This window comes from Manacus vitellinus, unplaced genomic scaffold, assembly GCF_001715985.3.
Source record: "Manacus vitellinus isolate BGI_N305 unplaced genomic scaffold, ASM171598v3 scaffold_1_pilon, whole genome shotgun sequence".
Taxonomy (NCBI): domain Eukaryota; kingdom Metazoa; phylum Chordata; class Aves; order Passeriformes; family Pipridae; genus Manacus; species Manacus vitellinus.
Window position 1 is genome coordinate 34,179,967 of NW_021939396.1, and position 23,721 is coordinate 34,203,687.

At 41.2% G+C, this 23,721-nt stretch overlaps 1 protein-coding gene across 1 annotated transcript in view; it reads right to left on the reverse strand.

Moving 5' to 3' along the window:
• The window catches only part of RRS1 (ribosome biogenesis regulator 1 homolog), a 70,187-nt gene extending 47,331 nt beyond the window's left edge, over positions 1-22,856 (reverse strand). Inside the window, 1 exon segment of the mRNA XM_029959370.1 lies at positions 22,784-22,856. Coding sequence (XP_029815230.1) covers positions 22,784-22,856 — 73 coding nt within the window.
• Positions 22,857-23,721: the final 865 nt, after the last annotated feature.

Here is a 23,721-nt window from a genome sequence, read left to right on the forward strand (position 1 = left end):
ATATTTCCCAATAATATGTTTTATGAAAGTGATCACTGTCATCATTTCAGTGAGACTTTATGGTTAGTATTTAATCCCAAAATTTCTTACCAAAAAGAGGAATCTATTTTACAATATCGTATTCTGATAAATCTTTGACCAGATCTGCTCAAAAGTGTGGACAACATTTGTCTTTGCTTTAGTCCAGGCCTACCCTGTCACATGAATGCTGGTTTCTGTATGTGGCAATTAACTGTTTCTAATTACTCAGCTGCAAACCACTGCAGCTCTTTTTTTTCCCCTTGTTGCATTGCTGCAATACTTTTTCCTCTTTGCCTGCACTATTCCAAAAAAATTATGTAATGCACCCAGGCTGTGAGTCTATCAAACAATACAACATTATTGTCTTTGTATTTAAAAGTTTCAATTGGGATTTCTAAATGTTACTTAACAGAGCAACTGTTAATGAGAATAGTTGTCAGATGAAAATTATTATCTCCAAGTTCTGTGCTTATTAACATTTAGCAGACTCTTTGGAGTAATTAATTGTCCTTTCCTATTGAAACTCTTCATTGTTTGGTAAGAGTGCCAGGTTTTTTGAAGTGTGGGACCTAAATTAATTTGATCTCTTTGCCTAAAAAAAAACTCTTTAATTTCCTGACTCTTCTGTGAGAACAAGTGTGGTTAAAAAGGGCTGATTGCTCTTTTCTAGTTCTGCAATTGGAGTTATGTTCAGGGAGATGCAAGTCATCATTTCTCCTTCTCCTAAGCTCTTCTAAAATGTCACTCTTGACATGTATTGTATATACACTGCACAGTGTGCCCAGATCCCAGATCCAGGCTTTTATCCAAACCTCTGGTCTGGCCAAGTTTTTGGGGTTTATTGCACACAATCTCCACACGTTCTTTGCTTCTATTCTGGTGCATCAGTTTGGAGAGAGTTTGGTGCAAAGGAGTTATAGGAACACATCCCAGAGTCCTGAACACCACCTTTAACAGAGCCACTTGAAGGACTAGCTCCTGGGAGAACCGATCTGCCCAGCAGCCACCTCAGCCTGAGCCTGCCTCTGCTGTGCTCCAGGCTGAACTTGGGCAGGCGTGCATTTTCCAGGCCTTAGCTCCCAGTTGTCTCCTGCTTGCCAAGACAAGGAGGTGAGGAGGGGGAATTCTGGTTCTGTTTCACTGTAAGGACATCCAGAAATCAGAAAAGGTATGGAAAGGGAAAGCCAGGCTCTGCAGAGGCACAGGGGCTGGCAGAGTACAGTGCAGCTGGTAGGCGAGGCTCAGAATGGAAGTGGGGGCTGGTCTCTGCTTAGTGGGCATCACAAATCAAGCATGGCATGCTGCATTAAAACTAAATATGTGCTAACAAACAGACGTGTTCATACAGCACAGCGTTCGTGAGAAAGCACCTGGGCCCATGCCCGGGAAGCACCAGCCAGAGCTGTACCCCAGTTTATAGATGAGGAAGCACCAGTGCAGGCACATCTGGGCAGGAGGCAGGGAGTTCTTGGGCTACAGACTGAGTCACCAACAGGTTCCCATCTGACCAGTCTGGCTATCATGGGCTTTGAAGTTTTATAAAGCCAAGTTACAGAGTCAAGAAAGGTTAAATCCCAAGTGAAATACATTCACTCATTTTCAGAAGTACATCAGGCTTCGTGGACAGCACTCCCTCCCAAACTCTTATTTGTCTGTTCCCTACTCCTATCTATATTCAGAAGAAAGTGGAAGCTAGCTCTTTAAAATATTTATAAAGCATTTTGTGCAACTAGTCTAAGTTCTAAATTTAACTTTCCCCCTAAAGCCACAAAACACTTTTGGTAATAAATTCTCTCTTTTTTCCTATTTGGGAAGGAAAAGAAATTGTTTATTTTTAACAATTCAGTTCAGAGGAAAAATTATAGCATAGTGAATAGCAAGTAAATTAGCAATTCTCTCTATTATCCAAACCAGCAGGTCTTCTATTAACAAGGGCAGTTTGTGGCCCCTGGATTACAAGATCAATCAGGCAGCTCATTTTTCTTTAATTTCAGGGAATTAAGTAATTATAAATCAGTCAAAAGCTGCATGTAGGACTTGTAAGTACCTGTGCTGAGTTGATTTAACTTATATAATACCACTTTCTTACTCTTTCTGATTTATTTTCTGAAGCTGAGGTTGCTGAATGTGTGTAATTTATCCTGGATGAAGGACAATTAATAAAAACTCTCTCCAGCAAATCTGATGCAGACAACACCTTCATTCTTGCTTTAAGAAATGTGCTTAGACAGTTTGACACAGCCAAATATGGAACACAGGCTGGGAAAGTGGAACTATTACATCTACTGTGTTTTGTCTGCAAGTTTAATGGAAGACTTTTGGTTTTTTTAATCAGGTATGTACGTACATTGCCACAAGGAGCAGCTGATGGATTAGCTGGTCAAGGCAGCTCAAACGAAAGTTAGTACATAGCAGAGGCTACCATTGTGCACTGGTATTGAGGAGGAAATATCCACCTCCGTATTTTGCCTTTCTAAATAAAGATATGAGACCTAATTGACTTCTTCTTTACTGGTAGGTTTTTACCGTCTGATGGCCATACGTAGGAAGCAGGAAACCTTGCATTTGATTTCTTCTAAGTCTCTTGGCTGCCCATAAACTTCTTCTGCATGTCAGCCTCCAACTTTATGGTCCAAAGACAGAAACAGCTACATGTATGCATGCATCTCGAGCTCTTGTTCTGAGTTGGTGCTACTAAGAGTCAGATTCAAACTGGTCGAGGCTGGGAAGCCAAGAGCCTGAACTGGGGGAAAGAGGAGAATGGACAGATGATGCTACAGCCATTGGCTTCACCAGCTCCAGTCGGCCTAGACAGATATGGAGCCCAGCAGAATTCAAGACTGGCCTGAAATATGCCATGGTCTAAACCAGTTTCTTGGAGCCAGAGGAGAACTGAAGTAGTGTGAAGACATGCTAGCAAGCTCTAGGGTAATTGAAGGTCTGTTTTATGACATAGGTGCAGGACTAGAAATATTCCTCAAACAACAGTCAACTGCACTGCCGGATTGTTTCATTCTGCCTTCAAAGATTAAAAGAAATGGGCGGTTGAGATTAAAGTATACTTTTACTTCATGAAGGCATACAATCCACCTACTTAAAGAATTAGATGAGTCATTCAAAAATTCAGTGCATCAATACATTAGTATTTAAACAAAAACAAAATCTGAATTAACAATGGCAGTCAGTTCGAAAAGACTGTGAATGGGGACATACTTGCTGTGAGCCTTTGGTAGAAAACATTTATGGTGAAAAGGATGTCAGTTTAAAAAAATCAAATGGTTTCCAAAAAGGCCAACATTAGAAGAGAGATAGTAGATGTATTTCTCCAGACTGGTCCCTGCTGCTGGTTCTGTACCATCAAGCACAAAAACGTATGAAGACAGGTATGAAAATGGAGAATGAAGATGGGTTAATGAAGATGGCATTAAAATAGGTATGAAGATTTAAAGCCAGAAAAGCCAGAAAGCGTCTTCAGGTCATTTAGCCTGAAATCCTTAGTCATCACAAGCAGGTGCATGACATGCAAGTTGTTGTCATCTCTAAGTTGAATTCAGCATGTTTGATGAAAGACCTCCCAGAAATACACTGAATCCAGTTCTGAAAACACTTGAGAACTGGAGAGCCTTTCTCTTGACTAGTCAGTCTGGGAAAATGGATACCCTGTTTCACAATAAAAGCAGTGTGTCTCTGCTCTGATTTGGACTTGTGTGGCCTGTGTTTACCAACAGTGCGCACATCTTCTGCTGTGTTTCCCCACTGGGTTAGAGAACTCAGTGTATCAGAGAGGTAGACACCACTTTTCAGTGGAACAGACATCTTAATTAAAAAGCCAGCCCAAAGGTGATCCAGGAGAGGAGCTTTGCTGGAGCACCAAGGGCTGTGCCATAGGCTAGGACTGCTCAGCTGTTCCCTGGGAGGCTGCGCAACCCTCCGCAGCTGTAAAACCAAAATTATGCGGAGGTGATTCAGTCTAGTATCTCAAAGAGAGCAGTCTCTATCCTGCCCACATTCTTCCATGGGCTACAGACTGCTCTCCACCCTGACTGCCCAGTGACTAGGGCCAGGGTTCAGCCACAACTTAATGGCAACTGTAAAACGAGAGTAGGTTCAGAATGTACAGTCAAACTGTCTCTTTTTAGTAGCATAAAGGTTCTTCAGTGCTGCTGTGGCAATGCAGAGATACCTTACAGTGAGTAACACTTTATTTCTCATTCACTTAAATGGATATTTCTATTGTCAAAGTAGCAAAAGGAGGCGATAACTGCAATGCAAGCTGACATTTTTGGAGGATACATCTAAGCTGTGAAAAGGAGAAAAATGCAGAAATTCATGGGTCAAGTTCCCTGACCAACTAGTACCTACACAACGTACGGGACAGTCCTGTGAGACAGTAGTAGCTTGTGTCCTCTGCAGGAGCTAAGAAGTGACACCTCTCAGCAAGGTTAGCAGATGTGGGTATAGTGTGTAGCCAGCGCAGAGTGCTGCTGACTTCTGAATGAGCTCAGTAAACACCATCACAGTGATCTACATATCCTCAAAGAAACATTTAAATCAGTATGTTCAAAACCCTGTGCTCAAGCTTTTGGTCTTGTAAATGTTAGTAGTTAGTAGTTTCTGTGATGAGGTATGGATGGGTTGATTTTGGAGACTTTTATTACCCTGTTCTCTTTAAGATACTGTATACATGGACTATACTGCTTGGGCCTCATTTGGAAAAGAAGAAATCCAGCTGTACATGTTCCAGTGCTCCTTCAGCTCTGCTGCCTCATCCTTGAGATGACACACATCGCAGGTGATATGTTTTCTTCCAAACCTCAGGAGCAGACTTGTTAGTCATTGGAGAACTCAGCACAGCTCAATTAAATTTCTTCCACTACTTAATTGAAATTTAGTCAGCTGGGAAGCAAACAACACCAGCAGAAAAGAGTCCTTCCCTTCAGTTGTTATGAAACTTCATAATGTTTCAACTGGCCAAATGTGAGGAAGAAGTGAGGAAAATCTAATTAGACATTGCATGGCCTCTCCTTCAAGATTCAATGTAATATATTTGTAGTTACAGCTTCCCTTGAGGATCCTCCTACTCCTGTCAGACATGTAGAAGTGTTAAAACATCTGTGACAGTGTGGTGCATAACATAATATGTAATCTGTGGTCACAAGATTGGGGTTAACTCTTCCAGACAAAGAAGGCAATATGTTTGCTGAAGGCCTGAGGCTCTGAGCATCTGTGACAAACTTAATCTCTGAAAGGGAGGTGGACGTGCACAACCATTGCCATTGTAATGGAAGGCATGTCTCAGCTTTGGATGTTGTAGGAAATTGGTCTTGAAAGCAATGCAGGACAGTGTGCCCATCTTTGGAAACACCTTCTTATGGTTTCCAGCACTAAGCAATATCTAACACCATTCTTTGACCTACTGTGGTTTATTCCTAAAAATCTCTGAAATCGTCCAGATTAAGAAAGCATATAGTTGTCAGGATCTTACTGCCTTTTAGCCAAAGTATTGCAACATTGGGCCATAAAAATGTATGAAATCTCCCTTTCCTCCAGAACCTGGAGAGGGGGTCAATGAAAAAGCAATAGATAAAACTTGACTCCAACAGATTTTAATACTGTCTTGGAGGTGTTTGTCTTAATCAGCATAAAGGAACCTGGTATAGTTCAAGTTTCTTTCTGGTAGTTTATGGACTGATCTCTAGTCTTTTGTAATATATCAGAGGTGAGTTGCAAAATGGATACTAACAACAGTTAAAAAGAAATACGTGCACATGTTGGTAATGCAATGCAAGGAGGGAGGACAAAAGAGCTTTCACCTAGTTTTCACCACACCTAAATCTCATGTGGTATCATTGCACAAGATGGTCCATGGATTTTTTTTTTTTTTTTCAAAAGTGTTGACTGGTTCTTTGTGAATAAGGTTGAAGAAGATTGCTGTAGATGAAAATGCAACATGGACAGTGCACATCTGGTTTTGAAAATCTTGTTCAGAGACTAGTTATGATTACCTTTCCAACTGAGGAGATGCATCCAAGGACTTATAACCTGGGCTTGATATTAAATGCTTCATTAGTGGTTTGGATGATGGAATAGAGAATATACCTGTTAAACCTGCATATGACTCCCATCTGGGAGGGGCAGCATGAACGACAAAGGACTTAAGTGTTTCTTAATGAAAAAAACACCCACTGGGCTAAAAAGCTGCAGCCCAATAAGCAAAATTTTAGTATTAGCAAGCAAAAGGCACAAACCAAAAATAAGAGTCTTCAGTAGACTTAGATGTACTGAAAGAAGTCTAGGAATTACAGCAGATCTGAACCAAACTTTGTGACTTTGTTTGGATAAAAAAGTACGTATCACACCATGATGTGTGGCAAGAACTGTTTTACTTACACCCAATAAAGTGCCACTTTAGTCTTGTGTCCAGTCTTGTGCCCAGTCTCATGTCCACCACCCTGTGACATAGAGTCTAGAGGAGAATAGTTATGGGTGATGCAGTCCTAGGAAACAAAGTGTATGTGGGTAGAGAAAAGCAGATGAGGGGCTGATACAAAGAAGACTGAATGAAACACAGTCACAGTCTGCAAACAATGTTTTGATAGGATGGAAACACATGGGCTGTGTTGATATTGTGGTTAAGTCTTAGGAAACCTTGATGATGGTAAGGAAAGGTTGATGTAGAGGCTGTGAAGTCTCTGAGATCCTACCTTGATGCAAGACGATGGTCTGGTGTTTCTCAGCCAGGACCATCAGACAGATGAAGCTGCCTGGATGCACAGCTGCCAGCAGCACAGGTGTTCTGTGCACCTTCTTCTCCACCACAGTCAACAAGGAATAATCTGTGCTGTATTTCATATATTCTACCCTCTGTTTTCATCTGATTTGAGCTTCCCATATCCAAGGTGCTGGGTTTTCCATTTCACACTTTCACTGGTTGCCTCTATTTTAACTGCTAATAATCTGCTTGAGAACATTTTTCTGTACAAGTTCTTTATGGTTTCCTACCAACTAGGAGTTTTTAACTCAGCTTCTGAGACTGAGTTAGCAGCAGCAGCAAAATAATAATCTATATTTTACCACATGGTTCAGAAACCACAGAAGGAGAAGACCTCTACCATTCAGATATTAGACAGCATAGTAAGGGTTACTGACAAAACTAAAGTGCACAGTGTCTGTAAAGCAGGCAGGGGTTCTGAGTATGTAGGAAACAATAATGGAGCCAAGTTGCACTACATAGAAAGTAGCAGTTAAGAGTAGTCTCCTGAAGCAAGTACATTTGTGGTGTTGTAAGCCAGGTCCGGCTGAGGGGAAAAACAGGCTTCAAGAAACTTGACTCATGTTACACTACCATAAGATCAGCTTCAGCCCCAATGGTCTTAAGCTTCTCACATTGATATTGATTAAACTCTTGTCACATGAAATATTGATTTCAACTGAATTATTTCTGTTCAGACAATGTGAAGGAGGGGATCTGTCCCTATGAGTGTAGAAGGTTTGTGTGTCCTTTGGAAAATATATAGAAATAGCCTACCCTTCCAGCATCGATTATTGTTTCAATACATGCAGGAACAGGAAAGCATTATGCATGTGCATTTCCCAGTGGCTAGTTTCAGCACTAAAGGGAGAACTAACATTTGCATTCCTTAAAGAACTGATTGAGATTCTAAAAACAGATTGGAAACTTAATGGTAAGAAAGGCACAGCTTGAAAGTCTTTACTTTTTGGCATGAAAGTGTGGACCAGATTGACACAATCTGTGACGTAGTTTCTAATGAAGCATTTGTAATGAGACATTTAAAGCAACTCAAGAGGCCTCTCTATCCTGTTAGGAAAAGAACACAAGGAGCACATATTTGAAATTCATTCAGCAGTGAATACATAAGCTGATCTTGACATGAATTTAGAGTAGGATTCAATTGTAGATAGGTGCTTGGGGAAGAAGTTGCTTGTAGGAAAAAAAAAAGAGAGAGAGAGATAAATTAAGAGCTAAAACAGTTGGAGGAAACTCTTGGGAAAATTACCAAGAAGAGAGAGAGAGAGGTTTCTGCTTATTGAACTGTTGAATCATGAAACTGATTTCAGCTGGAAAACTTTGTGCTGAAATTTCATGCAAAGACAAATTTGGTTTTCTCAGCAGGTAAGTGAGAAGGGTGAGATCTTCTGATCTCTGCTTCTCATTCACATCTTGTTTACCCCAAGCAGGGAGGTGTCTTTGGTGCTCACTAACACACTGTAATGAGACCTTTTCAAACCTCTGCTGTAGCTGGGATGAGTATGATCTACAGATTTTTTTCCTTATTGTTTAAATGTTTATTAATTAGGCAACTCAAAGCATCCCACTAGGTCCAACCTTGACCCACTAACATCTGTTAAAATCATAGTTTACCTTATTTCCCTGCTGAAAAACACCTGTTTCCCTACAGAACACCACAACAAATGAATGGCTGTGCTCTAATGATCTGACCTTGATACTGTAGTTCTCTTTTCTGATCCTAAAATATTGTTATTGCTTGCTTTCTTTGCTAATTAGTTAGGGATTAATTTCCCACCTAATCTGCTTGTGTAGCTTTTTGAATATAAAGTGTTTTTAAGTGCCAAATATTGCTGTTACTGCTGATTAGGTTATTAGGTAACAATCAGCAGCTGAAATAAGACTTCCCAGAATGAGAAGCAAGCATGGCACTCTTCCATCCTCTTTCCTGTCTGTGGAATGACTGACCTGCTCTGAAGCACCTGTACAGCATACTTGTAAACACCTTGTTGGAGTGTATATGGCCACATATATAAGGCTATATGACATAGCCAAATTCACAGGTGCATTTTAATACCCGATTGCAAAATTTACTTTTGGATGCAACGGCAGCTATGCAACTCCCAACATGAGTTGCATGTGCCACTCTACAGCCATCCTTCAGGGCTGTAATCCAGAGATGTGAAAACCCAAAAAGACTAATGCCTTGTTTCACATGGCCTGACTTTTGACCCAGTTTATAAACCTAATATTTCCTCTTGGCTGGTTGTAGACCTTCAGAGGTGATAATTGAAAACACTAGGCAGGAGGAATTAGGTGGAAGTTGGGCTGAGCAAACCTGTGCACAGGCTGTCTCCTGTAGCATGTGAACGTCAGAGAAATGTCTAATTACAAAAGCTGTCATCTTCCTCAGTAGTGACTGGCTAACATCTAGCATGGGCACAAGGGAAGTTCTTGTCCTGGACAAGAAATTTTTGATTGATTTTGCTGTCAGGATGTAAGTCAGGAAGGCATTCCCAACTGTAGCCTTCAAAACTAGGTCTGCAGCATCTTTTAGGTCTGGGCCAATGTTGTGCTGCTGAGCTGTGTCAGGGAAGGAGCTGGCTTTATGTTGTCAAGTGTAATAAACGCAAATGTTAGTATGAATTTGCTAACAAATGAAGGTAATTGGGCTCTTTAGGAGGGAATGAGATGACAGCTTTTACTGTACTTCAAATATCAGTCCCAATTACTGTAAATACGATCACGATGCAAAACATTAATTAGGAAAATCTGAACTGTTTGAAATGTAGAGTCCCATATGAATGATTAACTACATGCAAAATATTGTGCCTGATTAGAGGCATTCTACTGAGACATCCATCTGTGAGCTCAGAAAAACCTGGTAGAAAGAGAGGAGAGATCACAGCACTGAGGGAATAGCACAGTTGAGAAGACCTAGGAGGAGACTGGATCATGCATATCTCACGTAGGGCTTCTGGACAGTGACACCTATGTATCCTGTATTCTTCCCTGTAAGCATCTTCAGAAATATAATTTCAGGTGTAAGGAAGTCAGACCCCGAAGCAGTACCTGGCTTGCTCACAGTCACCTGGGATGACAGTACCAGAGAAAGGAAATGAGTATCGGTCTTCTAGGTCTTACCCCAAAATCTAGTTCTTATTCCTTCCATCATTCCATCCTTGTGGAAGTGGATGTTCACAAAAAGGTGGGAAATGAAACTTCTCAAAAAAGACAATGGTGAACATGCAATTACAGAAAGCCCAGGAACTACCAAATTACCTGTAGATCACCCCAAGTGCTCTTTCTGATGCTGGTGGTTCTTGTAATCCTGCATTAGCAAGAATGCTTCAACTGCTAATGAAAGAACCCACCTAGAAATACCAGCTCCAGATATTTCTGATAGGATAAACACATCCACCAGTTGTCTCCACTGAGTGATGGGCAAACCCTAAGGTGAAGGGCATTCTACTGAAATAATATCTGTATAAGGCCTTTAGGACATAGCTTGGTAAAAAGATTGATCTAGGGGAAAAAAAGGAAAGAAGTAATCTCCAATCTTGTGACTTAGTTTTATTCATGTGTTCTTTGGCAGAGAGAGGGACCATGAGAGCTCAAAACATTTCATCTGCTGGTTTGTGTCTTATTTGAAATGCATTGGTCTTCTCAGTTAATTAAAAATACTAAATAACTCTGCTATTGCTGTTTTATTATGAAACGTGGGTATATGTTGCCAAATGGGCTATTTTAAGTAAAATATTCAGTTGTAGTCTAAATGTACTATTGTTCCCCATTTGGACATAAGTCCATAGCCAATGAAACATAAAAGCTGACAAAATGGTGTTTTTTGTCAAAACCTTGGTGAAAGAATAAAGCAACAAAGGATAATTGTTTGTACTTTGGATTTCTTTTTCAATCAGTTGTCAGCATGAAAGTCCCCTCTCTTTTTTTGGTGGTGGTGCCACATTCATTGCTGGTAGAACTGCTCACCACCAGATCACCCACTGATCCAGCTGGAGCATGAATATATGCTCCCATTTCTGTCAAATTACTCACATCACGTGCTGCGGTATTTATACTGCCTCCATCTTCTGTGCCAGTTTTTGGGGGAACAGATGATACCCAGAGCAGCACAAAATTTGCTGGTACAAAATTAACTTGCTTTTGAAGAATTTTGATCCAGCAGCACTTTGCACCAGGTGGCTGCAGCACTTTTGATCCAATACTAGCAGGTGCCAGGTCAGATTTGCAATACTCAGTACTTGGAGCTGTGTGCCCAGAGCTTGCTCTGATCATGGCATGGGCTTTTCTGCTTTTCTTTCTGAGCAGCTTTAGTCTTCTCCGCCCTCTTTCAGATGAGTAGCCTTCCAAAAACAACGTCCCTGCTTGTTATACTGATGTATGGCTTTACTGGTGATGTGCACGCGTTTTGGGGACAGAGAATAGTATCGCTTATTGTCTGATTCCCTAGAGTACTATAATTGATGCTTACATTTATCCCAAAATGGAAGGTGGCCGTTACATTCATTTGTTCCAAAGAAAATTGATCTAGTGCATAACAATGCAGGGGAATACAAAATATATAAGAATATAATAAAGATATGTAATGTCCTAGCATTTGAATTTTTTATCGCAGGTTCTTTTTATGATGAAATAAAACCAGGTTTATTCATGAGCAGCTTAGAAAAATATCACTTCAAGTGTTCTATCAGCTAATTGTTTGGGAGCTCTTCAAGAAATTCCCTAACCATTGTCCATGAAGCTACATTTTGTTAGCTACTTCTTGTTGATTCAGAAGTAACAGCCTTCAGTGGTCTATTTTCATAGATTAAAGTTGATGAAGGAGACATAATTGCCCAGATTTTAATGGAGACAAATATAGAAAACACTGGGAGCTGTAAGAGGAGGGTTCTTTTGGGAGCCTTTTAAAATCAGTTGCTAAAGAGTGGTGCAGGTAACGAGTGATAAGTAGTTAGCTGATAATAAAAATGGTTATTCACTGCTCTTGTGGTCTTGATTTGGTTTGTCTGTGCACACTGTGCTGCAAAACTGTCACTGAAACCTCACCGTGTGATCGTCTCAGCAGAAATGTACCTGCTCTTCCCAATGTTGCTCAAATTTCCACTGCAGCACAAAAATTTCCTTTTGAGGATGGCTGCATGGAGGGAACAATTCCCTGGGGATTGATTTCTCAGTTCAGCCATTCACCAGCAGGGCAAGAAAAGCCTCAGCTATTGCAGATGCTCCTGTCAGTACTGCTGTAAGTAACTCCAGTGTTGTTTTTGCTGTCTTACTCCAGGTCCTTAACCTGAAATATAGTGCAATTCACTGTCACTAAAAGAGCTTCTGGTAATTCATCCCTAAAGTAGGATATTTGTCACTGATGAAAGGCCTGGTGTTAGTTTTAAGCATTATTTAACTCACACATCTTTGGTAGTGTGTGGCTCTAGTGCTCATCTTAGAGACAATGAGATGAGATTAACTCATGAATATTTGCATTTGAGGTAGTTGTTCTCATTATACTAAGAGTGCTTTTGTGTGTACAGTTTCAAGAACTCTAGGAAATGAGCAGGAAGAATTGAGCATGATTGCTTTCCAGAACAGCTAGCCCCTAAAACTACAAAACAGGTTATACTCTTCCTAACAGCATAGACAGCTGGGGGAAACTAAACAACATAGCCTGGAAATATTATAAAGCACAGAGAGTCCAGCCATCTTTTATAGTCTTTCCATCTGAAAATCAGATGGAATAGATGTTTGCTGGGTACAAGATAGCTGAGTTCTAGCACCACCTCTTGGCTCCCACCTGTAGGTATGGGATGATTCCAGGTAAATAAATGAATAATGGGTAATCAGGAAGCTTAACCTTTTTGGATAAAGATAATTCCACTCTTCTCTTCTTCTTCTCAGAGAGATATTATTTCCATAGCTAGAAGCACAAAGCAAGTAACCTACCAGCCTTACAAAGGACTGCCAGATTTCTGGTATTTCCACTAGAAATCTGAGCTACGGGTGATGGTCTATGTTGTTTATATTGTGGAAGAATCAGAGCTTCTACAATCAATCATATAATCAATTACTTCCTTTTTCAGTGTAAAGGCAGTGATGCCAGATGCAAAGATATCTTCCCTAGGAAAAGAAGGATCTTGCCAGTTTTACAGATGCACTGTATAGCTGCAGTTCTCTTTTTCCTATCACAGTCATGTACATGTTAGGACCTGTTATGGGGCTTGCTTATTTTTAATGCAGATATCATTCACAGAGCACTCCTCAATCAATCTTTGTTCAGACAGATTAATGAAATAAAATTCTGTACTATCCTATTAAAATTCCATTCGATTAAACACAAAGCCTGTCTCTGGATCACCAAGTCCCTAAGCTGCAGACTGCTCCCCATCAGAGCCCCTAAGCACAAGCTGCATGATCAGGCCCTTGGACATGGAGTAGGAGGCAGAGAGCAATGTTTGACTGAAGTCTCTGGCAAGAGAATGACAGACCTGTGCTATATTTGTGAAGTATTGTAAGCACTGTAATACTTGCTACTTCCTCAGCACTTAGAAGGATAGTACAGTTGAAGACACATCTAGTTTATGGATAGTAAACGAAGCATCTGTTAGTTCCTGAGGGAAAATGCAGTTGGGAGATACAGTCTGAGACTGGCTGGCATAATGCTGATGCTGTGTTTGGCAAACTGGAGAAGGCCAGGTTATTATTGGGGCATATAATCTGTATATGCCCCATCTGAAACTGTGCTATCAAAGTATTTCTTTATTTCTCCAAAACCACTAGGAATTATACATGCCATGAGTTCAAAGCATTCTCTGTCAGAAGTGAGAAGCCACTGGAAGATTTATTTCAGTTTAGATTTTTGAAAACATCTTAGTCTGTCTCAAGCTACACCCTAGCCATAACTGAAGGCTGAAGGGTAAGTAGACAAGTTGGTTTTGTTATTGAACAGAGACAGGTTATCGGTGGGTGTCAATGGGTGTGAAGAGATTAACCAGGCTGTTGTCTGCAACTCCTCTGCAGTTGGCATCATTCATGTCCAAATCTTACAAAATTGAAATCAAGCTGAACAGGACCTCTGAGATGCTGTGGTGGAAATACATGCAGATGGAAAACTTATTCTTTGTAGCTCCAGTCATAATGACAGATAGTGTGTAAAGATATTTAAGCTATGGCATTCATTTTTTTGGAGCATGAGGCAGCTCTGCCTCAAGCTCCGTGTGTTATCTCAAGTAGACTCATGCAGAGAGACAGGGTTGCACTTCAGGGTGGTGTTCAAGATTTAAAATCTGGCCTTGATCCTAAACTGGGACTTTGTTTTCATTCTCTACAAAGAAAGGGTAAAATAACACCTTGTTTTCCATCAGCAGATTTGACTCTGTTTGATGTTGACTGTAGTGGATTTTTTTAAGGTATTATCACATAGCTCATTTTTTGAAATGAGGACCTGTTGTGAGGGCCCAAAAATGGGATATTTACCCCTTAGCTAGGTATATAGGACATGTTTATTGGAAGCTTTGCCTCACATGTCTCTAAGCAGCTGAAGGAGAGAGGATAGTCCTGTGCCTGTGGCAAGAGACGTAGTACCTAGCTACAACAAAAAACCCCAAACAAGTGGGACAATTCCTTTTATCTCAGAGTGGATAAATACCTCCTTTTGTTGCTCCCTGGAGGATCCACTCAAGTGTTTCCTGGATCTAGATAAAACTATGCTGGAAATGTTGGTTGGTTGTGATATGCACAATATTCCTTCTTGCTCATTTCTTTAATTTGAGATTTATTTGTTAAAAGAAATAGCAAATGCACCCAGAGACGAATCCTGCCTCATATGCACAGCCACTCTAGTGGTGAAATTGGAGGGTGTCTTGAGTCACACATATGTGCCTACTGCATTGTTCTTGTTGACATGATGAAGACATGATGAGGCAGTTCAATCACCTGTTGCCATTTAGAAGCCAGTTCATTTACCACTGCCCTTATTTTCCAGTTCACCAGTTTCTTGTTATTGGCATCTCCTTCCCATTCCTGTTCCATAGCATGCAGCCAGCCTCCATCACACAGCTCTGCCAAAAGCTCTGCCAAGACAAATAGGAGGAAAGTGTGTGCTTTTTGCTTTGGGGCCAAAAAAAGTTTAATTACAGTCAGTGTCAAACCCCTAGATTTCAAGATGCACAATTTCATTCCCTCTAAGTCAAAACCAGTACCTTTTCCCCTTCAGGATCATTCATACAGGTAGGAAAGCAAGGGACTGAGATGTACTTCCCACACTATATTCAGGGTTCCTCTTCCTTCTCCTACTAGCAAAGAGAGAGACCCTTCTCACTCTCAAGCCTAAGAGGAATCCTGACTACATTCTAAGTGCTTTTGTGTCAAACAAAACCATCTTTTACTAGATGTGTTTCCAGGTTCCTTTGAATCTGTCTCTCATGACAGAGGCATTGCTGAACCCACTTCCTGGGGCGGCATCCCTTGGAGGTTCAGATGAGCTGTCTGGTTGAGCCAAGAATTTTTAAAATCTTCTTTGGGGACATGATACTCATAGAAAACTGATGAGAGACAACCTCAGGGAGTTTATTATTATTCACGCTGCTGTCTTAACAGTAACACTCAAAGGTCAATGGCACTCACTGTTAACACCTTAAATTTGGCTGCTCTAAAATTATTTTTCACACAGCTTTCACTAAGAGAATTGAAAAAGCCTTATAGGGACATTCCCAACCTTTGTATGCCCATATATGTGGCTGACTCAAAAGAGACATTATCAACTCAAGTATTGCCTAAAATTAGACTTTATTTACTGATTACAGTTCTGATGCTATTTTTTAAGTTTAAAAAATTCTTTGACCCCTCTGCTGGCAGATATCTGCTCCCTTTTGAAAGCATCCTAGGAGGATCTGTGAACTTGTAGCTCCTAATGTCTTTGAGTCCAACCTATGGCTCTCTACTGTAGTAACTAACTCCTAAGATTTCATCCTTTCTCTGTCCTTTGGTATGAGCTGGGTTACATTGGAGATGGGTGCTGAAGAGCTGATGGCATTTACTCCGACAGTTTTAGCCCAGTTTCAGTTCAACTGGTGATACCAGGGCACGTACAGCAGCACACATTGAGAAAGTGCTGAGCCACTGCTATTTCAAACCCATGTGCTTGCTCTTGCAAAGAAAAGCAAGGAGCCACCAGCCTTCAGCAAGAGTCTTACATGAGATACAGTATTGCATTGCCAGAGCAGTGTGGAACAAGCTCGAGTAGTCCAAACATCTCTGCACCGATGACATGAGGTAGGCTTGCCTGTAACACTCCCATCCTGCAGCCTTGCTTGGATGTGGTATTTATACATGTGTCCTGGTGCTAGTTTTAGTTCAGACTGTAGGCCTTGATTCTGGGTGGTGTTGGACTATCTCAGTACAGGATGTACTTCAGTGCTAAACAAAATTAGTTATATATGGATATTCAGTAACTTCAGGGGTGGTATTTGCAAAGCAATTTGTGATCTGCTTCTTGTCAAGTGGCCTGTTGTCAAGCCACTGGCATCACTGTATTCTAGTGAAGGAGAAATCATAAGCTTAGTGCTTAGGAATATTCATAATCCATCTTACTCGATTTTCATATTTGCTAGGCTTTTAAACCGCTAGGTTTTTAATGACATCCTCAGGCCAAAGACATACCTCCTTCTAAGTTTACTGGAAAGTCCTAGTCATAAAGAAGCAAGTACAATACCTCATTGCTACTCCCCTTCTCTCCTCCAGCGTCAGGAGTTAAGAATAAAGCCAGTACTTTCTTTCAGACTAAAATCTTCCTATGATACTGACAAAATAATATATGGTGATGTGTGTGTCGCAGTACCATTCATAGCCCCTGTCATGACATCCATAATAATGACAAAGCAGAAGAGAGATGAAGGAAACCAACCAGTGAGTAAATTCATTAAGTACATGATTTCCAATAACAGTAACCCACAGTGAGATTGGGAACGGTTGAGAAATCTGGATATTTTGCCTGGTGGAGACTAATAATTTCTTTCATTTATTGGCTGGTATAATTTGTGTTTCTATTCTGTACTTTGATTCCTTCACCCAGTCTTTCATCTTGGCTATATCAAAACCTATTCCAGACAATGCAGCCCTGAATTAGAGGAACCAGACAAAAAGTCCTGCCAAAATCTCAAGAGTAAACTGCAGTTTTGTATTAGCATTGTCTTCTCTTCATAAAGTCAAGTCTTTTCAAATAAAACTCCATTGGCCTCTGGCTTAGAGAAATGTTTGTTGATCCTGCACATCAGAGATGACGATGAAAACCAACTTCATGTTCCCAGCTAATTGAACACTACCATTTACTATAACGCACTGCTTGAATTGCAGGAGCACTTAAGATTCCTATTCACAGACTAGGGCATTGCTATGCTAGACACCAGATAGGCATGAAACAAGAAAGAAAGTCCCTTCCCTAAAGAATTTTCAGTCTTTGGCATGAGTATGGTCATTACAAAGATAACAATCTTTTTTTCCAAGAAACGCCTCATCTTGTTCATTATCCCTTGCAATTAGTCTCATGGGGCTCCACTTCCAGCAACGCGCACCTGTTAAGTGCAGCCTATTCAGAGCTTTGATTCTTCCATTCTTTAATGAACAACAAATGCTGCATTAGAGATGTGTGCTCCTTCAAATATGCAGACATCTGAATTTCTAATTGTTTAGCATTAGTCATAACTTAAGTAGGACAGAGCAGATTCTATATATAGCTCATTGCCCAGCCATTCAAGATAGATAGTGTTTGTATTTCTTCCCATATTTCCTCACTTGAAAGGAGTGAGAAGGCAGTTGCAACATCTCAAGTATTCCAAAATTGTTCTACCCTCATATCCTTTTCCCCTAGATATTGAGATTGTTTTCAGAATCATAAGATTTTTAAAGAAGATTTAATTCTCAGTTCTTCTGGTGTTTATCTGGGAGTTCTCAGCCTTGATGGTATAGGCGATGATGCCTTTAAGCTTGAAAGCTAAATTTTCTTTTTTTAATTTCTAACAACAGTTGAAGTTGTAACAAGATTCCAGGAGCAGGAGTTGCCCTTAGTATACCAAATCTCCTTTAAATTGCACTGGTCATTTTCCCCCTCTACTCAGTTTTAATTTCTCAGTCTTGTTCTCATGTTGTATGTGCTCTTACATGTGAATATATCATGTGTCTTACATTACTGCATCTGGCTCTGGGGTCCTCAGCACAGGAAAGATATGGACATGTTGGAACAAGTCCAGAGGAGGGCCACAAAAACGGTCAGAGAGCTGGGACACCTCTCCTGTGAGGAACGGCTGAGAATGTTGGGGCTGTTCAGCCTGGTAAAGAGAATGCTCTGGGGAGACCTTAGAGAAGCCTTCCAGTACCTAAAGGGGACTTATAAGAAAGATGGGGACAAAGTTTTTGGCAGGGCAGGTTTTGATAGGACAAAGGGTAATGGTTTTAAACTAAAAGAAGGTTGATTTAGACTAGATATAAGGAAGATTTTTTTTACGATGAGGCTGGAACAGGTTGCTCAGAGATGCCGCATCCCGAGGAACATTCAAGGCTGGGTTGGACAGGGTCCTGGCTGAGTTGAAGCTGCTCCTCTTCCTTGCAAAGGGGTTGGACTAGGTGACCTTTAAAGGTCCCTTCCAACCCTAACTATTCTGTGATTCTATGACTATGAAGGAAATCCTGGTTCACAATGAGCATACATGGTGGATGTTTTGCAATCAAGTGAGGGTTGTACTTCCTGCAAATTCAAACTGCAGTGTTAATCCCATTACTTTCTTTTCCAGCAACTCTCAATGGGTTGTCCATTGAAGAAACATGGATTCAGAAGTTTGCTCAAATTTCTTCTGCCTGGGTGCTGGAAAATGCCACACCAGCCCAGTTGTGCCCAAATGTTTCTCTTGATTTTCCTAGTGGTGCTCAGATCCATTGGCCTGGCAACCTGGTTCCCTCATGCTTGTGACATTGCTGCAGCTTCAAACCTGAACGAACTAACATTACTGCTGACACTAATGGCTGATGGCAGGCCTGATGCTGCACATGATGAGAGCAAGACGGTCCCTGGTGTCAGTGTTGTGTTTGAGGGCTGAAGCCATCCCTGGCCTAGTGGTCTTTCCCATAGGGACATGCTAGCTGGGCAGACAGGCTCTTGTCTGCTCCTGGCCTTTTGTGGACAGTTCCTCACAGACTCCCTGGAGCAAGCCCGTCAACAGCCGTCCGCAATTCAGTTACAGCATTGTGGGATTCCTCTCTGTGCCCCTCTCCCAGTGCCAAGTAAAGGGATGGTGCTGGGATTTAACCTCCCAGGACAGAGATATGCCTCCCAGGACGGAGAGAAACACTGTGTTATTCTCACCTGCCCTTCTCTGAAGGTCCACCCTGGTCTCCCCTTGGCCAGAGGCTTGGCCTGTATGCCTGGTACTTGCCCTGCCTTGGTTCAGCATCCCCCATTTTACTCACTGGAGCCCAGACTCTGCTTTCCATACTGGCTGTGTGTGTCCTTGTCTCTGCTGCTGTGAACTAGGGTGAACCTGGCTTTTTCAGTGGGTTGTTCCAGATGTGTGCAAGATGCAAACACTAATCCTTGTCCTTGCCCCAGTCTGTGCCAAAGACAAACAAACAGATTGCACGCTCAGCTAACCATCAACATTTCTCTCATGGCCAAATGTACCCAGATGCCAAGACAACCAGGAATACCAATTGCTCAGCACTCCCAGGGAGTGCTTGTTTGATGGATTTCCTTGTTGCTACCAATAACTGTGAGATTAGTTCCTGCGACATTATCATTAACAGCATAGAGGGCTCACACACGTGCCTGTGCAGCCTTCTCTAGCCCTTATTCAAGAGCAAGAATAGCAACTGACAAGTCTTGTGAGGTAAATATAAAGGTCAGCTGTTGCCTCCCTGGATGAGGGCTGTCAGGAGGAGAAAGGCGTAGCCCTTGCTGCCAGCACGCTTCTCCCAGCCTCTGTCTGCAACTTCCCTTCTCTGCTCAGAAGAAGAGAGCGATGCTGTGAGGCCTCCCTAAGGGCTTTTTGGTGATGTCCAAGACCGCGTGGGCGCAGCTCCACTCCGTGTTACACGTGTTGTTGGGAATATCCCCCGGGCACGAAGGTCTTTGGGCAAAGGGAAAGCTGTGGCTGGGCCAGCAGATCCATGCTTGAGATTCCTGAGCAGCACACTCTGGCCCCTGCTCAGCTGGAGGTCAGGCTTTGGGAGGAAAACTGTCCCTGCAAATCCACACGTGTGTGAGGCGCTGTGAACGGCTGTGTTCTTCCCAGACATGGTGGAACCACGAGGATATTCCTGAGGAATTTTTCCTTCTGCTGGGACCCCCAAGCCCATAAAATTATGTCTTGTGGGCAGCCGTCTGGGATCAAGAGTATGAATATTAAGTCATGAGTGAAAATAGTCTTCTGGTTGAGCTAATGAACTTGGTCTCAGATATTGCAAGATTCACTCCTGCTTCATGCACAAATCCTGGAGGGATATTGGATAAATCTCTTCACCCTCTCATGCTGTTTTGCCCCACTGCTAAGTTTGGGAAATTAAGGTGCTTTCCTCTCTTTCACAAAACTATAGGAAAACCTGTCACAAGTTATAGATGGAGCTCTGCTGTAAGGGTGAGCATACCACAGAAAATCCTTGTGGCAGGAGCATGTGACTTCCTTCCTGAAGGAAGGTGATTGAAAAATGGAAAGAGAAATTAAAAGTGAATGAGAGAATTTTGAAGACATCTGGGGTCAGAAGAAAGGGCAGATAGCTCAGCTCCTTATCAGTTTCGTTCTTCATCCCGACCTACAACATACTCCTTTGTATTTAATTGATTTATTTTTATTGATTTTTATAACTCACTTTAAGTGAGGTTCCCTATGATTATTCTAGCAAACTCAGTCTGCTGAGGAATAATAGGCAAATGTATTTTGTTCTTAAAATGACATTACCTTCAGGCATAGTAAGATACCCTGAATATTTTCCTTCTCTTCTTTTCTTTTCTTTTCTTTTCTTTTCTTTTCTTTTCTTTTCTTTTCTTTTCTTTTCTTTTCTTTTCTTTTCTTTTCTTTTCTTTTCTTTTCTTTTCCTTTCTTTTCTTTTCTTTTCTTTTCTTTTCTTTTCTTTTCTTTTCTTTTCTTTTCTTTTCTTTTCTTTTCTTTTCTTTTCTTTTCTTTTCTTTTCTTTTCTTTTCTTTTCTTTTCTTTTCTTTTCTTTTCTTTTCTTTTCTTTTCTTTTCTTTTCTTTTCTTTTCTTTTCTTTTTTCTTTTCTTTTCTTTTCTTTTCTTTTCTTTTCTCTCCTCCCAATTGTCCTAGAATCCATAATATTTATGACAATCAGATTTAGTTTTCTTTGTATCAGGACTACCAAAAGGTGAAATGGAAATGTGATATATACACGTGTCAGTGTATGATTACTGGCACCTCAGAGTGGGTGAGATGAACTGAGTTTACCTGAAATAATGGCAGATGGTAAGAGTGCATGTTAGAGAGCTGATCACAGGGATCAAGAATGGTGGTCATCACATGAAGGGGTTCCGTGTGATGATGTGGAAATGTTTGCTGAATGCAACAATAAGAAAAATCCTTACTGCCTTCTGACAAAGGCTGGAGGGGTAATGAAACATTGCACTGTGGTAGAAAGCTGATCTACATTGAGCGTGTGTTCTTCCATGTTTGTAGTTGGACATCTTCAAAAATACATGGGGTAAGAGCCATGCCCTCAGTTTAACATCATCCCCTCTGTATTACTATATTTAGAACTGTGTGATCTCTCTGCTATGGTCCGTCAGTGAGGAGGGGATTCTTCACACCTCACATTAGCTGTCTAAAAATTCAGTGACTAGCTAAGGTAGTTGCCTGCACTCCCTTTATAGGCAAGAGAATGAGGTGAGCTTCTCCAGAAACCTGAAAGTACTATATTGCAATGGGATGTATCATGCTCTGGGCATGTTTTTGCTTTCCCTTAGCTACCTCAGACTAGCTGTAATTGCTTTTCAGTAGGTGCTTCAGTTTGAGATCACTAAGGCTAAAGGGTGCGTGCACTCAACCCAAGTCGGTGGAGAGGAAATGGGCCTTGTCAGTGCTTTTTATTTCTAGACAATGTTATTTTATGATTCACTGTAAAAACTCTGTTTGCTCCTGATGCTTGTGGAATGAGTCAAATATGAATACTTTTCTTATGAAGGGTATGCTAATCTCAAATTACATCACTAAACATAAAACTCTAATCCAGATGTACCTGATATCCTCCTTGTCTTTCTTTTTCACCTCTCTGATGAGAACCCATGATTTCTTCTGTTGTAATCTCCTTCAGTAGTGAGATTTCACTTAGAAACTAGTGACTCTGGAGAGTGGAATTCTGTACTCCTAGGCAGTCAGTTCTGCATTTGAAGTGCTGGGGGAAGTACTTTTTGGTTTGTGTATCTGTGATATTTTATATTCCTCATTATCAAGGTATCCAAATGTCTCACAGTCTTCCCTGCATTTAAATTGTTGCAAACCCTTTCACACATCGCTCAGGATCTATGAGGGAAGTGGGGTAATAAGACCATATAGGATTAGAAACAAGCTCGCATGAGACACTGCAGATGTCAGAGGTCAGTAAAAAGGGGAGAAGAAACTGGCGGGTTGTACAGCTCTTGTGAAAATTTGAGAATCCTAGCCCGCTCCTATGTTGCTTTTGCTATACCTGGATTTCTTTAAGGGATAAAACAGGCCAGAACAGTTTGCCTAAAGGGACCTAAATAATAATGTAATTGATTAAAAATGAAACATAACCTGAGCTAGTTCTCATTGGCATCAATCTTTTGGAGGGATGCAGCTCTGTATTATCCAGATTTTATCCACAACATTAAAAAAATGTATTCAGATCAGAATTCTTCCTTCTTTACATATATGATCACATTATTTTAAGAGGTTTTGTGTTTTAAAGAGTATATTAACCTAAAAATGGAGACACAGTGATAAAACCCACCCCAGAGCACATCTGAAGGGTTTGAGTTTAATAAGTACCTCTTACATTTTCCATCAACTGATTGAACTTAGCTCCTGTTTCTTTGAACCTCTTGTTCTCACTGAAAGCCATGCTGACACGCTTTAAAAGCATACAAATAGCTTCTGCTGTGACTAGCTACACAATGTATTATGTTCTGTAATACGCATTTCAGTTCATGAATGCCTGAGCTAACAGAGGTAATGAAGAGCTAAATCTCTGATATTACTACTTGTTTTTCCATTTGTTTCTTCATGATGCACAAGATCTGATTCTTTGGCACTTCACCAAAAGCATCTGAGGCTGGAGGTAGGTATAACTAAAATTGGAGTGTATTACATGCCTAAGGAGATGCTCAGAATTGGGCTGCGGCCAACCTAATGCATTAAGTTGTTTGAACTTTGTTATTTTATTAAGGAAATGGATTGCAGATTTATCACTTATTTAGCATTGATAGCGTATGACCACCTGTTCTGTTGCAACACCTCACTGTGATGGGAGACACGCAAGTGCGTGACCCCAGGAATTTACAGGCTAGGCAAGATAAAACCAGTAGGTTTTCTGTAAAATTTTCCAGTTTAAAGGGGAGGACATGATTGGTGCTGCACCTGAGGCAGTGAAGAAGCACGGCTGAGATGCACTGGCGAGGATGATGGGATGCAAAAACGGAAGAACACACATTACACACAGAAGGGGTGTTGGGCAGAAGTCATTTCTATAGGCAGCACTACTTCCTGAAGAGATCAGAGGGCATGAAATCCAGCTGGAGAGGTTGGTGTAATATGGTCTGGAGCCTAATGGACATGGGAGAGCACTTCAAAGAGAGCTCCACGTGGGATTAGGATACCCCGGAGGGAGGGTGCTTTAGCTGAGGAGGGAAAACAGGGAGGTATATGTCCCTGAGGTTGAAGAGGTGGGGAAGATCAGCTAGTGGAGTCGAGGAGTGGGGAAAAGAGCA